This window comes from Eublepharis macularius, chromosome 6 (genome assembly GCF_028583425.1).
Source record: "Eublepharis macularius isolate TG4126 chromosome 6, MPM_Emac_v1.0, whole genome shotgun sequence".
Classification (NCBI taxonomy): Eukaryota; Metazoa; Chordata; class Lepidosauria; order Squamata; family Eublepharidae; genus Eublepharis; species Eublepharis macularius.
Genome location: NC_072795.1, coordinates 53,718,215 through 53,733,228, shown reverse-complemented (window position 1 = coordinate 53,733,228; position 15,014 = coordinate 53,718,215). Strand labels below are relative to the sequence as shown.

Sequence of the window (15,014 nt, the reverse complement as noted above, 5' to 3'; positions counted from 1 at the left end):
GCTCCTGGCTCAGAGTTTTATTATTATGGGCACTTACTATGAGTATATTATTTTGGACTTCTGGGGAAAATGGCAACCTGAACAGGAGCATTTTTCAGAGCTCCAGACTTATCTCGCTGAGATGTACTCACGTAGGGATAGAGAGAATTTATTCTCCTATTCCCACATCTCTCCCTACAGGGAAGATCTAGCTGACAGGTGAGCTCATGGGGGTGGGATTTATTTAGACTCCATCTAGGTTCTGAAAACTCCAAAGTCAGCAGAGAATAAGAAGCTTTTGCTGGCAAGGTCAACCCTCCTATTTCCATTCATGTTTTCCTTTTTCCTTTTTCTTTTTTCTAAACTTCTAATCTTTTGGTTGGCTTCAAAGATTTGCCTTGGAATGAAAACTTATCTCAGAAGGCTGGCAGATTCTCAGCAGCGTCTGCTTTCACCAGTAACAGAACTTCTGAAAATTTATGGATTATAAAGGACAAAGTACAAAGTACAAAGAATTAACTAACAAGAGATTTATGACAGTGCAGAGATAAACTAATATACTGTGCATAAATCAACTATTTCTTTCAAGTAAGCTTTAATTTAAATAGCATGGAAACAACAGAAGCATATGAAATAATCTGTATTTTTACCTTTTGGATAATTGGATTCAATAAATTTTATCTCATATACGTGAATTATCTGTGGATCATCTTCTCTGTAACTAACAATTGGATGCCTCCCCTCCCCCCTCCTTTTTTTGCTTGGTGTGGGGTGTTTATTGTTGGAGTTCTGGCTCAGGTGTGATGCAGTTAAAAAAGAGCAGCTCGGCAGATTCATCAAATAGATTGTTTAACAGGACGATAAAAATTACTCTCTTATCCTAAATATTACTTATTGGAGTATCGTCTCTTATAATTCTCAGCATATAAAAATAACAAAAAGACTCTAGACCTTAGACTATTTTTTTTCTCTGCAGGCAACGTGAACCACAGAGCACAGTGAAAAATAACAACACAGCTGCTGGGCAAGCTCCCCCTCTCCTACTTTTTTTATTCTTTGGTCCTTTCTGTGTGAAGCATAATAGCTTATTATATAATTTTTATTTTTTTAATTTTTCTCTCTTTCCCCTCCCTCCCCATTCCCAATTCCCTTATTATTTATTTCCCCGCCCTTATTAAAATTTTAATAAAGACAAAATGTTTTGATGGCGTACATTAGCAAGAATATATGCACCAAACAATGCTAAAGTTAAATTTTTGGAGAATTTTTTTCCTAAAAACGTTAGAATTTCAAGATGAAGAAATAATGATTTTTGGAGATATAAAAGGAGTTTTAGACGCAAAGATGGGCAGATCCAGAAATCTTAAAAGTGGGGAAATTACTGAAAAATATATTTCAATATTTGGAAATGTTAAGATTAAAAGATGCCTGGAAGATTAAGCATCTAAAAGACAGAAATTTCACTTTTTTGACCGATATCAAATGTACTCAGGAATAGACGTCTTGGATAGCAAAAAGTTGAATCTAGATACAGCAGAGATTCAACCAAAAATATTTGCAGACCACAACCCTATAGAGATAGTTTGGCAATGGAACAGAAAACCAAGAAGAAGATGGAGACTAAACGATGACTTTTTATTACAAGATCATGTAATAAGTGTAAAAAAGATCTGGAAGAATTTTTTAAAATAAATAATACAGGAGGAATGTCCTTAACTACAATTTGGGAAGCAAGTAACACTTTCATTAGATGAATCTTATTAGCAGCTGCTACCAAGAAGAAAAGAGGGGAAAAAATAGAACAAATTAAGATATTAGAAAAAAATCCAGAGATTGGAGCAAGAACACTATTTTTTAAACAAAACCTTATTAGGAGAAATCAGACAATTAAAAATCAATTAGATATGTAAGAAATAGAAGAGGCACAAAAAAAATTAAAAATTTTAAAACACAGGCATTTTGAACATGCGAATAAACCTGGCAGATATCTAGTGTACTGTCTTAGGAAGGAGAAAGAAAAGGAGTCATAATATGTATAAAGAAAGGAGATCAAATTACATATGCAGAAAAATACAAGAATAATGTATCAATTCTGTCTCAGGAGGATTATATAAAAAGAAGTCAGTTTCAGAAAGTGGAATAAGAGAATATTTAAAAGATATTCCAATCATAAAGTTTGTCAGAATACAGAAAAATTTTAAATCAAACAATAACAATTCAAGAAATTTCTCAGGCAATATTTTAAAAAGAACCAGGCCTGGACAGGCTGACAGCAATGTATTATAAACATTCTGAAGAAGTTTTAATGCTACCATTACATTTATCTCTCTATTGAATATGGGGACTGGAAGCTTGTATTTTCCCATTAAAAATAAGTGGGAAATACCCAGGGTTTGCATCCAGGGTTTAATCTTTTGCAGCTGTTTCCAACCATTTTTACCCTTCATCAAGAAATTCTTCATAATAAACGTCATACTAATGTAAGTAGTGGTACTGGAGAGTGCAGTCAAGTTATTGTCAACTTATGGAGACCCCTGCTGGGGTTCTCAAGGCAAGAGACTGACAGAGCTGGTTTGCTATTGTCTGCCTCTGCGTAGCGATCCTGGCCTTCTTTGGAGGTCTCTTATCCAATTACTATCCAAGGCTGATCTTGCTTAGCTTCTGAGGTCTGGGCTATCATTCTGATTGTAAATGGAACTGAATGTTCCTGGTTTTAACAGAAAATGTCTCACATCAACCATCTGAAGATAACATAGCACATAAGAAAAGCCCTGCTGGAACAGACCAGTGGTCCATCTAGTCCTGCATACTCATACAATGGCCAACCAGTTGCTCTGGAGGGCCAACAAACAGGGCATAGAAGCCAAGACCTTCTCCTGATGCTGGCTGCTAGCACTGGTATTCAGAGGATTATTACTTCTGAAAGCGGAGGTTCCTTTTCTCCAGGGCTTTTTTTCAGCAGGAACGTGGTGGAATGGAGTTCCGGAACCTCTTGAAAATGGTCACATGGCTGGTGGCCCCACCCCCTGATCTCCAGACAGAGGGCAATCTAAACTCCACTCTGTCTGGAGATGAGGGGGGGGCACCAACCATGTGACCATTTTCTCCGAGGGCAACCCACTGAGTTCCACCACCTCTTTTCCCAGAAAAAAAGCCCTGCTTTTCTCATTATGGCTAGTAGCAATTGATGGACATATCCTCCATGCTTCATGCATCCAATGAAAGAATGTCAAGATATATTGTTACGCTTTAGGGCACCACATTATTTCTGAGCAATACAGCTGTATCTCTGAAAGACTGCTTTAGGAGAATGTAGAGCTGTGGAGTCAAAACGGACATTGTAAACTACAATTCCAAATGCCATTGTGAGGTCATTTTCTGTGGATTCTTTCAACTCTCTCTTACTGTCTTTCATATTATGCAGAGACAGAAATGAGGCTGAGCAGTACTTGAAGTCATGATCTACTAAACACAGGTTAGTACAAGATTGTCTGTAGTTAATGTTGTCAAAAGTTTGTCTATAATTGGGGATGTTTAAAAAATGTTCTTCTGTTTCTAAAAGTCTTTAGGAAGCATCCTACAAACTTGACCTATCTTTTTAAAAAACTAAGTCTTTCACATAGTGAAGGACATTATGAAGACTAGCCAACATTGGCACATTTTATAAGAAAGTAATCAGGGCCAGAATCATTATAGCTCCTACAAATTTTGACATAAATACTTTCAAGGATTTCCTGGAATGGGAGAATAAAGAGCTATATCCAGACATTTTGATTTTCAGATTTATGTAGGGTAAGAGGCTGAGCGTGATTGATTTGAACACATCTTGGTCCACAGAGAGGAAAAACTCCCAGTCATGCCAAAACCTAATAAAGGGAGATCTATTTCTCCACTTCGTACAATACATAATCACAGCTTACAGTAACACACAATTTATGTAGCAGGTGTGAAAACCTTCAGAAATATAATACACAGCTTTAAAAGAAAGAGATTCCTTTTATAAGGATAGTTATTAATTATTAAACAATCCAGACTTAAGGTAGTTTCTGCATGATCAAAGCATTTGCTACGAGTGGGTTGCCAGCTCCAGGTCAGGGAATTCTTGAAGATTTGGGGGCTGACCCCTGGGAGGGCAGAATTTGGGGAGAAGAGGGACCTCAGTGCTGTATAATGCCAGAGTTCACCCTCAAAAGCAGCTGTTTACTCCATGGGAACTGATCTTTGTTCTCTGGAGATCTAGGGTTGCCAGCTCCAAGTTGGGAAATTCCTGGAGATCTGGGGGGAGAAACCTGGAGAAAGTGGGGTTTGGGGGTGAAAGGACCTTGGCATGGCATAATTCCATAGAGCCCACCCCCAAACGTAGCTGTTTTCTCCAGGTGAACTGCTTTCTGTGGCCTGGAGACCAGTTGTAATTCCAGGAGATCTCCAGCCACTACCTGGAGGCTGGCAACCCTATGGAGATCAGTTGTAATTTGGGCCTAAATATGCTTCAGAAAGCACAGAATGTTGAAGAGCTGAGAAGTGGAAAAAGATGGAGAGAGGGAAACTAGCCTGGCTCCAACCCCTGAATAAATTCCTATAGGAGGAGATTTTGGCAGTGAGGCTTTTTCCAAACAACCTCCTGCCCCAATTCCTCATAGGAAAGATCAGTAGTGGAGGCAGCAATGGTTGCAAGAACTACATTTATTGGAACACGCACAGGCAACTAACTGAACAGGCCACAACTAGGCCTCTACAGCTCTAACTAGGATTGCCAGGTCCCCTTATCCACCTAGTGAGGCGGGGGGGGGGGCAATGACCTGGCACTTACCTTGCTGGTCTCTTTACACACATGCGCTATGGGCAGGCATGATGATGTCAGTTCAAGAAGTGACATCTTCGTACCCAGCAGCAGGCATGCTCCTGCGCTTCGCAGGGTCCCAGGAGCATGCCCACAGCTGGACACGATCATGTCACTTCTAGAAGTGACATTGTTGCACCCATGGGGAATGTGCCTACTGCGTGCTGGCCTGGGAGGTTTTGCCTCCTGGGCAAGTTCCCTGGGGCCTCACCCCCCGCCACTGGCCAGGTAAGTGGTGGCAGGGGGGACAAAGGCTGAGAGTAGGGGATCCCCTGCCCCCACCAGAGGACTGGCAGTTCTAACTCTAACCCCTCCTTCAGCTATGGTCACAAGCCCTGGGCCTCTCCTTTCTTGTGGGCTTCTTGGGCAGTTATCCATAAAGTAATAGTACCAATATACTACACTGTGGGTTTGCCACACAATCTAAGAGTAAAGTGGCTAGTCCCAGCCCAGTCATGAAAACAGCAAATGTATCAACCCACAGAGGGTGGTGGTGGTGGATCCAGCCAGCTTTACACTCAGTTTTGCCCAACTTCCCTCATTACAGATCCTGTATCATATGGCTTTCATGCATGCAGATCCCATGATCCCAAACAAAACATTTCCCTTCCTTTATCAGCAGAAAAGCTTGTTGGATCCACCCCAGGGTCTCCGCATACTCAAGAGACTCCCCAAGAATGCACAAAAATTTGAGTTTATAAATTATCCAAAAGAAAACAAGGATCCCACCTTTCCTCAACCCTGAGCATAAGGACTGAATATGTTTCAGTAACATGAAATGTTGAGAGCACTTAAAAGTAATTTAATCAGTGGGTGGGAATAGCATGGTCAAGACCCTGAGATTTTAGAGAATCCTGGATAGGGATATCTTGTGGGGAATGGTGGAATTTCCAAATTGTTTTCTACTCTTGTAATTGCTCAGGCCTCCCCATTTTATGATACTAACAAGAAGATTATTCACAGAATGTTAGATCAAAATGGAGGGGGCAACCTTACACGTGTAAAATACTGCTTTTAAAAATACTGCTTTTAAGACTGCACCTCTAGTGTTCTTGGAGTAAGTCCATATGTATCAGCTTTGAAATTACCCAATAAAGGAGCTCACAGTCTCAACAATAAAGATTGTAAGCATGTAGAGAGCTTATTTCCAAATGATAGTCACATTCTTGTAACATATCAGGCAGAATCAGATATTATCTATAAGAAAGTAAGGCTGCTATGCTTACTGGGAATTTTTTAAAAAGGGCAGTAATCTTCGGCTACACCTACTTCTACCTTTCTCCCTTATGTTAAATTCTAAATTGCAAATTCCTCAGGAACAGAGTCTTGTCTTCTTGAACACAGAATAACACTTTGCAAATTGATGTCATTATTTTTTTTAAAAATCCCACAAGTATACATATAAATGGAGTAGAAATACTTCTGCCTAACGGAAGGACACGTCATACAGTTGATGAAGTGAGCTCTGAAACCTTATATTGGAATAACGTTTGTTAAGTCTCTAAGTGGGTGCCCCTGGGCTTCCGTTTTTATTTCACAGCTAGAAGCGAATGTAACTTTACAGGGAAGGGAGGGAGAGGCATTAATCAAGGAAGGAACGTGCGAAGGGAGCCATTCCGCCTTGTGTTTATTGAAGTTCGTTGTTCCAAGAATAATTCTAAGAAAAACAGTTTTGAGGAATTCCCCAAGAGAAAGAAGGCATCCGAAGAAACTTTGCCCGCGGGACCGAAGACGCTCCACCCGCACCTCACAAAACTCCCTCTTGGTTTCTATGGGAACGGAGACGCGGCGCAGGCCGAGCGGGAGCGGGGAGAGGAGTGGCTAGAGCGGGTCAGCGTGGCCTTACCTGGCTCGGACGCCCTCGGCGATTTGGCTTTCCGTTGAGGGTCAGCAGCGCTCCAGTGCTTTCTTACGTCCCTCCCTCCTCGCGCCCGCCTGTGGCTGCGGGCCTGTGGTGGAGGCCGCGGGCTGAGCGTTCGCCTCCTTCAGTGTCTGCCCGGATGGAGGCTTTTCAGACTGCCAAGGCGGCCCTGGGGTGGGTACTTGCTCCTGGAGCCGCGGTGCGGGTGGGCGTCGTAGGATTGCGCCGTGGGCCGCCCGGTAGCGGAAGCCTAGAAGCTCCCAAGAATCGGGTGTCCTGGCGTATATAGAAGCACGCTTGGGGCACGCAGGCTACGATGGAGCTGATCTGGGTACAGAAGTCTGATGCAGATTTCACACGTAATGGAGTATACAGGTCGAGTCCAGAGTCCCCAGCCCCTGTCTTAGGTGTAACAGTCACACGTGACTTTCAGGTTCTTCTCAGTTCCCGATTCGAATTGCCACATGGTGTAGGAGCTTCAACTCCCCTCCCCCACTTTTTCTTAATCTGAAATGATCTTGGCAGGGGTACTCTTTGAAGTGTTGGGGAAACCCAGATGTATACTGCTGGGACTACAGCAGGTAGGAAAAATAGTGGTGAGGAGAGGCTGAAGCCCCTTCACACATGCTGCAGTTACAATCCGAATCAGGCACTATGTGCGTAGGAATTGAGAAACTGGAAGTCATAGGTGACAACTCAGGTCACAGGATGCGGACCCAGGATCCAACCAGTGTACTCTGTAATGTGCAAAGTCTCTACACAAGACTTACATGGAGACGCTCAAGTGACTTACTTTTTGTGTGGTCTTAAATTCAAGTGTGCTGTCTCCCTAGGAGTGCACATGCATCCACAATGGGAAAACAAGTGTAAGATCTTTCACTTGAGTGTCCTTGTGTAAGCTGTCTTGTGTAGAGAGACTCTGTGAACCTAGGCAGATCATGAATGGGAAGGCAGGAAGGGTTACATCAGTGCTTAGTTCTCATGCCCCCTTCTTACACGACCAGTGTAATGTTGATCACCACTTTGGGGTTAGGAAGCAGTTTTCTCCAGGCCAGTTTGGCTGGGGAACGTGGAGGTGTTTTGCCATCTTCTGGCCATGGAGCAGGAGTCACTGGGTGTGTGACTCCTGTGAATTTCCTACATTGTGCAGGAGGTTGGACTAGATGACCCTGGAGGCCCCGACTTTATGATTCTATGACTTCTGCAGGCAGAAATGTGAGGTGTGTGTTTTGAGTGGTTCTGTGGTTTCTTTTTATATGTGCACAAATAGCCTGGTTGGTAAATCAGTGCATACCATGTGTGGATAGAAGTAGCTTCTATATATGCGTAAGCTGCCTTAAGCTGTAAGGAAAGGCGGAAAAGGAGTTTTGCAGTTGATTTTTTTAACCTGCCTTGAGCTTTTAAGAAAAGGTAGGATAAACATGCTTTAAAATAAATAAATAAACTTGCTTTTTGGGCTAGTGGCGATTAATGTGGTCCTTTTTGTTTTTAGGATTGCGACATTAGATAATCTTAGTTTGTTAAAGTTGAGGCTCCTTCTTAATTATGATTTCAGAGTATTGAAAGATGAACCAGAAAATGGCACCTTCCAAAGAGAAGAGGAAATAGAAGAAACTGAAACTGACATTGAGCCAGTGTCTACTCAGGACTATGAGGCTGACAAAGAAGAGTCAGAAGATGATGGGGAAGAAAGTAGTGGATGGCAAGACAGATTTAGTGAAGAAGATTTCAACAATAATAAGATTGAACTTACAACAGGTGCTCAAGAGTGGCCTGATGGCTCCATCTATAAAGGAGAATTTGGATTTGATCTAAAACTTGGATATGGAGAATTTGTGTGGGACAGTGGTGAGGTAAATTGGATTAAAAATTTGTGTAGGCTTGTGTTCCTGCTCCTTCCACATTATTTTAGATGATGATGACGATGATAATAATAATAATATATTACGTTTTCAGTTTTGAAAACGTGCAAAGTTGTTTAAAATACGAAGGGTTTATTGCTTTACTGTGGTGTTACTGGAAATTGCTGTAGGTTGCAATTAACTCAGTAACTATGAACTATAGTTCACAGCATTATTGTTGAAGAAATGTCATTAATTTCAGTTTGAAGTTTAAGCAATAATTTTTTTAAAAGTATATACAATAAGGAATGCTTGTTTCAAAGTCTGCCCAACAACATATACCAAGGCCTGGAACATGGTCTGAAGGCATATGTTGTAGCAACCTTGCTGAAACTAAGCAAGTGGCTGGTCAGTTCTTGGGTGGTAGACCTCCAGGAAACTCTACCTGTCCCATCCACTTTGAGTTCCATGAAATAAAGATAGCACAGCTACATAATAAATAAGAGTTATGCATTGTAACACTCAGAAGTCTTTGCTTGTACTGTGATTCTGGCTACCCTCACACTTACCAATATGCAGCATTACTTTTTACAGAGCTGGGCCTTAAACGTGGTGCAGTCTTATGCTCCTCTAGTGTTCTTGAAGTAAGTCCATAGAACACAATAGGACTTATTTTTGAATAAACATAGACAGAGTTTTGACATTTGCCTGACTCTTCAAGTATTTGGGGGATACTTTCTGGTATTGTGGCTCATAGTATCCTCATAACAGCAACAGCAACATTTAATTTATATACCGCCCTTCAGGACAACTTAATGCCTACTCAGAGCAGTCTACAAAGTATGTTGTTATTATCCCCACAAGGTGGGTGGGGCTGAGAGCTCCAGAGAACTGTGACTAGCCCAAGGTCACCCAGCTGGCTTCAAGTGGAGGAGTGGGGAATCAAACCCGGCTCTCCAGATTAGAGTCCCATGCTCTTAACCACTACACCAAACTGGCTCTCATCTGATTTCTGATTTCTCCACATTTTCTAGGATATATCTTTTTCTCACTGGTTTGGTATTTATGTATTTATTTAGAAGCCTCTTGCACAGTGAGTAAACCTGTAACTATTCTGTACTATTCATTACTTAATTTTCTGTAATTATTCTGCATGTATTTCAACTCGTGAAAAAGGTGGGAGATTTATCTTTATGCTTGTGTTCCATCAAATATGAATAAGGCTGAATCATACTGTACAGGGATCTCCTTTACATTCTCAGAAGGGCTGAGGACTTCCTTTAGTTTATTTCATATGATAACAAGTTCAGATAGCAAAAAGCCCCAAAGGGTCATTCTTAGAGTTTGTCCTGCAGCACTGAAATTTCTTTATGCAGTATTTACCAAAACCTGATGCTGAGCATTTTCCAAAAGCATTGCAACCATCTTAATTAATTTGGTTTTTTGATCATCAGTTTTAGGGATTTAAGGATTTGGGACATTTTACTATGATTTTGTGATTTTTTTTTTACCATATAACCTGCCTTTAGCCCTAGGTTTGAGATAAACTAGAAATTCAGTTGCGCATTAAATCGTGTCGCTTTTGTGTTCATATTTCATACCTAAGATTCCCCTTTTTCTGTGCCAAACAGTGCTGAGTGCCACCTATTTAGTGAGAAAAGGAGAAGAGGAAGGGGTGCTTGAATTTGGTATGCTTCATAAGTGTTCAGTGTTATCAGATGTGCCTTTGATGCAGTGTGAATTCCTGGTGCTAGTGTTGCTCCCTCCCTGTCTTCACAAGCACTCTTTTGCATGTGGAGAAACAGAGCCAGGTGGTCATCATGCTGTAAAAATCTGTTTCTGTCCATGGATTATCCCTACTAGAGATTTGGGTTGAGGAGGTTTTTTCCCCCACACTTGGTAAAATATTTGTTTTGGCCATAAATTATAGTCATACATTTATTGAACAGCACATAGTTCGGGTCTGGTATAACTGCCTGTATTTTTTCTTCCTTTTGTCAAGTAGATTGCTCCAACTTCATTGCTTATGCTTAATCATGTTTACCAGAAAAAAAAATCAGAATTCAATAAATCTTTCTAATAGTGGGTGTATGCTCTCCTCCTGTTTTTCTGATTGCAATGAAAGTAATTCTTAGTAATAAATCGAATATTAATGAAATTTTCCAAAGCTGCAGATCCTGGATTGATCTGGGTTACTAGCTTGGTTTGAACTTTATCCTCTGTATATTGAGTTTTTATTAAATGTTGTAATTCCCAATATATTTCTGTGCAGTCATTCCCCTAGATGTAGTCAAGTGGAATAAGCCTCTCTGACTTGCAAATGAATAGTACCACGTTCAATAGCTGTTGAAAATATTAGTTAAATCCTCTCTTTATTTCTTTCCGCAAAATTCTTCGGGAGAGAGGCATGAAAGATACCTTTAGTTCAGCTGGAAATTGCTGTTGTATTTCACCTGTTCCCTATTAACTATGTTTGCAGAATCTTTCTGCTGCCTGGTTTATTTGGACGCCCTTAGTCTACATGCAGGCAAACTCTGGCCCAGGGGTCACTGCCAGCCCCCGGAGCGTTTTCATCCAGTCCCTGAGCGTCCCCTAGGCTCTCCAGCCTCATTCCTCCTCCCTCCTGGGGTGCCTCAGTGGCCAGCTGCCCTTGCCAGCATTGCAACTCTAGCACCTGGCTTTTGAAGATCCCAGACTATACATAATAGTCTAAGGCGACAGTCCTGTTGGTGCACATATATTTGGAAATAAGTTTAACTGAACTCACAATGAAATCCTAAGCAGAGATACTCCAGTCTAAGCCTATCGATTTCAATTGACTTAGATGGTGGTAACTCTGTTTAGAATTTCACTGTCAACGTAGGTTACTTTCAAATAAGCTTACATAGGACTGGTAGTATGTCTCTTTAGGTTCCTCTGTTTAAATAGCCTGTACACATCCTTTGCCATTTTGAACATACATCATACCCATATGTGGAAAACTAGAGCCTTTCTCTCAGAGTTACTATCTTTCTGCATGCAGGAAGATTTTGATATGGGTGAGCATTTAGTCATGGGGTCCTGCATCTGTATTCTGAAGTGATGCAGTCCCAGGAAGACTGCATAACATGCCTTTTATGACTATTTAAAATTTCTTCATTTCATTGTAGCTGCTCTGTTAGTGACGTGTACCTTTAACTATGTATAGCTTTCTTACTTATTTCAGCAGTTGCTGAAATAAACACCTTCTCATGCCATACAGTGTATCAATGTTTCTGTTTTCCATTGTGTTGAGGATGGTGACTTGTGAGTTTACATCTTGGTACCTGCATAATTTTTTCTTTCTCTTCTGTTACAGAGATATGTGGGCCAATTTTATAAAGACCATCGTCACGGCAAAGGTTCTTACTTTTGGCCTGATGGCTCCAAATTCACTGGATCATTTTATCTTAGTCATAAAGAAGGCTATGGAACCATGGAGTTTAAAGATGGAAGACTGTATCAGGTAATTAGACAATTTGGGTAGCATTGTTATAGCGAGCCAGTTGAACAAATAATTGCAGTATCCATTTTTGTCTGCTCATGTTTCCTCCCCTGAATTATGCAGAATTAGTACACATTTGCTTATTTAAAACTGAAAAATGAATACATTTCAGTTAGTTGGTACATAGTTTGTTCAGCTCCAAGAACAGCAATGAGCTGGAGAATTACAGTCAATTTGAGCAGTAGTTTAGAAAATGTGTACAAACATGCATACAATCTGTACTGGGGGAAAAGATTCAGTTTTATAAAGACCATCCAGGTAATGGCTTTTGGATATGTACTGAATCTTTCCCTCTTGGTGCAGATTGTACAGGAAAGAAGTACAGTAAGCGAGAGGCTGGTATCCTGGTCTGCATGGTGATGAGGGTGGCACTTAGGAACAAACCAGGATTAAGTTTATTCAACTGAAGCTATAATTAAGACTAACCCAAGTGGTCAGTAAACCAAGTTCAAACCATGGTTTCAGGTTCAGGTTTAATGTAGTTTGTGGAGTGGCCTATGTGTGGAAGATCATACTAGAGTTAATTTAATTAAACCATTGTTTTGCCTTTGTCTGAACCCCTAATGTGATAATTCAATTGACTGTGTTTAGGCAGTCTGAGAGCATTATTTGTGTAAGTGTAGTTAACACTGTGTTATTTTACATCCTTTTTTTCTTCTTCTAAAGGGGCTTTACAAGGCTGATGAGAGATTTGGTCCAGGGATTGAAAGTTATCCAGATGATAGTCAAGATGTTGGCTTATGGCATCGAAATCATATAATCAAATTGTGTACTGAAATTCCTGGGCATTTTTCTCTTCTGGAGTTCCCAGAACTCAATGCCTATTTTGAGACAGAGGACAATAAACAATATATTTCAGAAGAGAACAGGACAGAGGGGAGCCTGAATGAGGCGACGGACCCGTTTTTTTACTGCTACAAGCGTCTTCTCTTAAATGATGATAGCTACACATTGCCTGAAAAAATGTATATATACTCAATTGATGCCGATCATCTTCCTCTTACTTGCTCCTTCTGGAAAGAGTTTGATTTGCATTATTTTAAGAGAAAAAAACAAATGCCTTATGAAGAATCATGGCCAGTTACTAATATAACCCCTTTAATGGTCAGAATGCAGAAACACATCTATAAATATAGGTAAGCTTTGATGGGTGGGATATAATGGATGCTGGGGGAAATTTGATCTTTGATGTGACTACCTGTCCTGACCTGGATAGCCCAGGTTAATCCGCTCTCGTAGAAACATAGAGCTGAAAGTGTCCCTAAGGGTCATCTAGTCCAGCCCTATGCACAATGCAAGAAATTCACAGGTATTCCCCCCCTGCACTTCCCACATTGACCCCTGCTGTGTGCCCAGAGGGAGGCAAAAAATCTCCAGGGTTCCTGGCCAATCTCACCTGGAGGAAAGTTCCTTCTTGATCCCAAAGTGGAAATCAGCATTACCCTGGGCATATAAGAAAGGGTCACAAGAGCCTAGCGCTGGCTCATCCCTTCTTGTACTCCATCTCCTGATCTGTGTACATTCATATTTAGTCAGAGAATCATCATAGCTGTCAGATTTAGTCAGATCTCGGAAGCTAAGCAAGGTTGGCCCTGATTAATACTTGGATGGGAGACCATCTAGGAAGTCCAGGGTTGTCACACACAGGCAGGCAATGACAAATCCCACCTCTGAAAGTCTCTTATCTTGAAAACTATGAGATCACCTGCAACTTGACAGCAATCTCCACCACCAGGTGACTGCATAGAAAAACAGTGCTGCTGAAACCGTATTTTTATGGTTTTTCTTCCTAGTCATGTACTGGGGTTATCCTTGCATGGTGTTTTTAAAATCTTACACCATCTTTTCATATGCTCATCTGCTCTTTTAACTGCTGCTGAGTTACCTGAATGCTCCATATTTATACAACAGTGATTTAACTTACACCAAAGAGTTCATAACCTGTCACTGATTTTGTTTTCATCCCAGTCCTACTGGTAGGGTTCTGTTTGTCAGAGATTCATAGATAACCTTCTGTAAAAACATTATTCTTTAAAATTTTTAAAGTATAGGAATTGATAAAAGTGGCTCCTGGGCCATCTCCCTCTCCCATTTAGTATGTGGTGGTTGGAAGGAATATGGAGGTGCAGTGGGAACCAGCGGTCTTTTTATCTTCAGATGGGTGTGCTTTCTTTCATCTCATTGCCAAGGGCCATTGTCTTGGAACTGCTGGAAGAAGGGAGAGACCTCACTGAGAGGATAAAGGTCTGTTAGGGCTTTGCCCCATAAGGCTGCAGGGCATATGACTGAATGCTACGCAAGGGGGGGAAATCCACAAAGAAACTGCTATGCCAATGAGAAGCTATTTTATCCTCTTATCTAGCTATGTGAAGGGATTTTGGGGGGGGATGAATAGCAAGAAGCTATTTTATCCTCTTATCTGGCTATGTGGAGGGATTTTTTGGGGATGTTTTATTCCAATATACATCATCTTATGTTTCAATGTAGGTAATTGTAAGGTAATGCAGATTAGGACATACAATCCTAACTTTAGCTATATACTGATGGGGGTTTGAGCTGGCCAAGAGTGAGAGGGAAAGAGATTTGGACATTGCAATGGATAGCTGAATGAGAGCCAGTTTGGTGTAGTCATGAGTGGCAGGACTCTAACTGGGTTTGATTCCCTACTCTTCCACATGAAGCCAACTGGGTGAACTTGGGTCAGTCACAGCTTCTTGGAGTTCTCTCAGCCCCACCCACCTCACAGGGTGGTTGTCATGAGGATAATAATAACACACTTTGGCATTAAGTTGTTCTGAAGGGCAGTATACAAATTGAATGTTGTTATTATTGTTATTATGAAAATGTTGACCTGGGGAACAGCAGTGGTGAAAAAGGCAAACATCCTGCTGGAGATTATTAGGAAAGAGACTGAAAATAAAATGGCTAATATTGCGATGCCCTTGTACAGAGCTATGGTACAGCCTCATT

At 41.0% G+C, this 15,014-nt stretch overlaps 1 protein-coding gene across 1 annotated transcript in view; it reads left to right on the top strand.

Moving 5' to 3' along the window:
• The first annotated feature begins 6,996 nt into the window (after positions 1-6,996).
• Positions 6,997-15,014, top strand: part of ANKMY1 (ankyrin repeat and MYND domain containing 1) — a 42,911-nt gene continuing 34,893 nt past the window's right edge. The window contains exons 1-4 of the mRNA XM_054983901.1: positions 6,997-7,055; positions 8,236-8,533; positions 11,859-12,005; positions 12,711-13,180. Coding sequence (XP_054839876.1) covers positions 6,997-7,055; positions 8,236-8,533; positions 11,859-12,005; positions 12,711-13,180 — 974 coding nt within the window. The remainder of the gene's footprint in view (positions 7,056-8,235; positions 8,534-11,858; positions 12,006-12,710; positions 13,181-15,014) is intronic.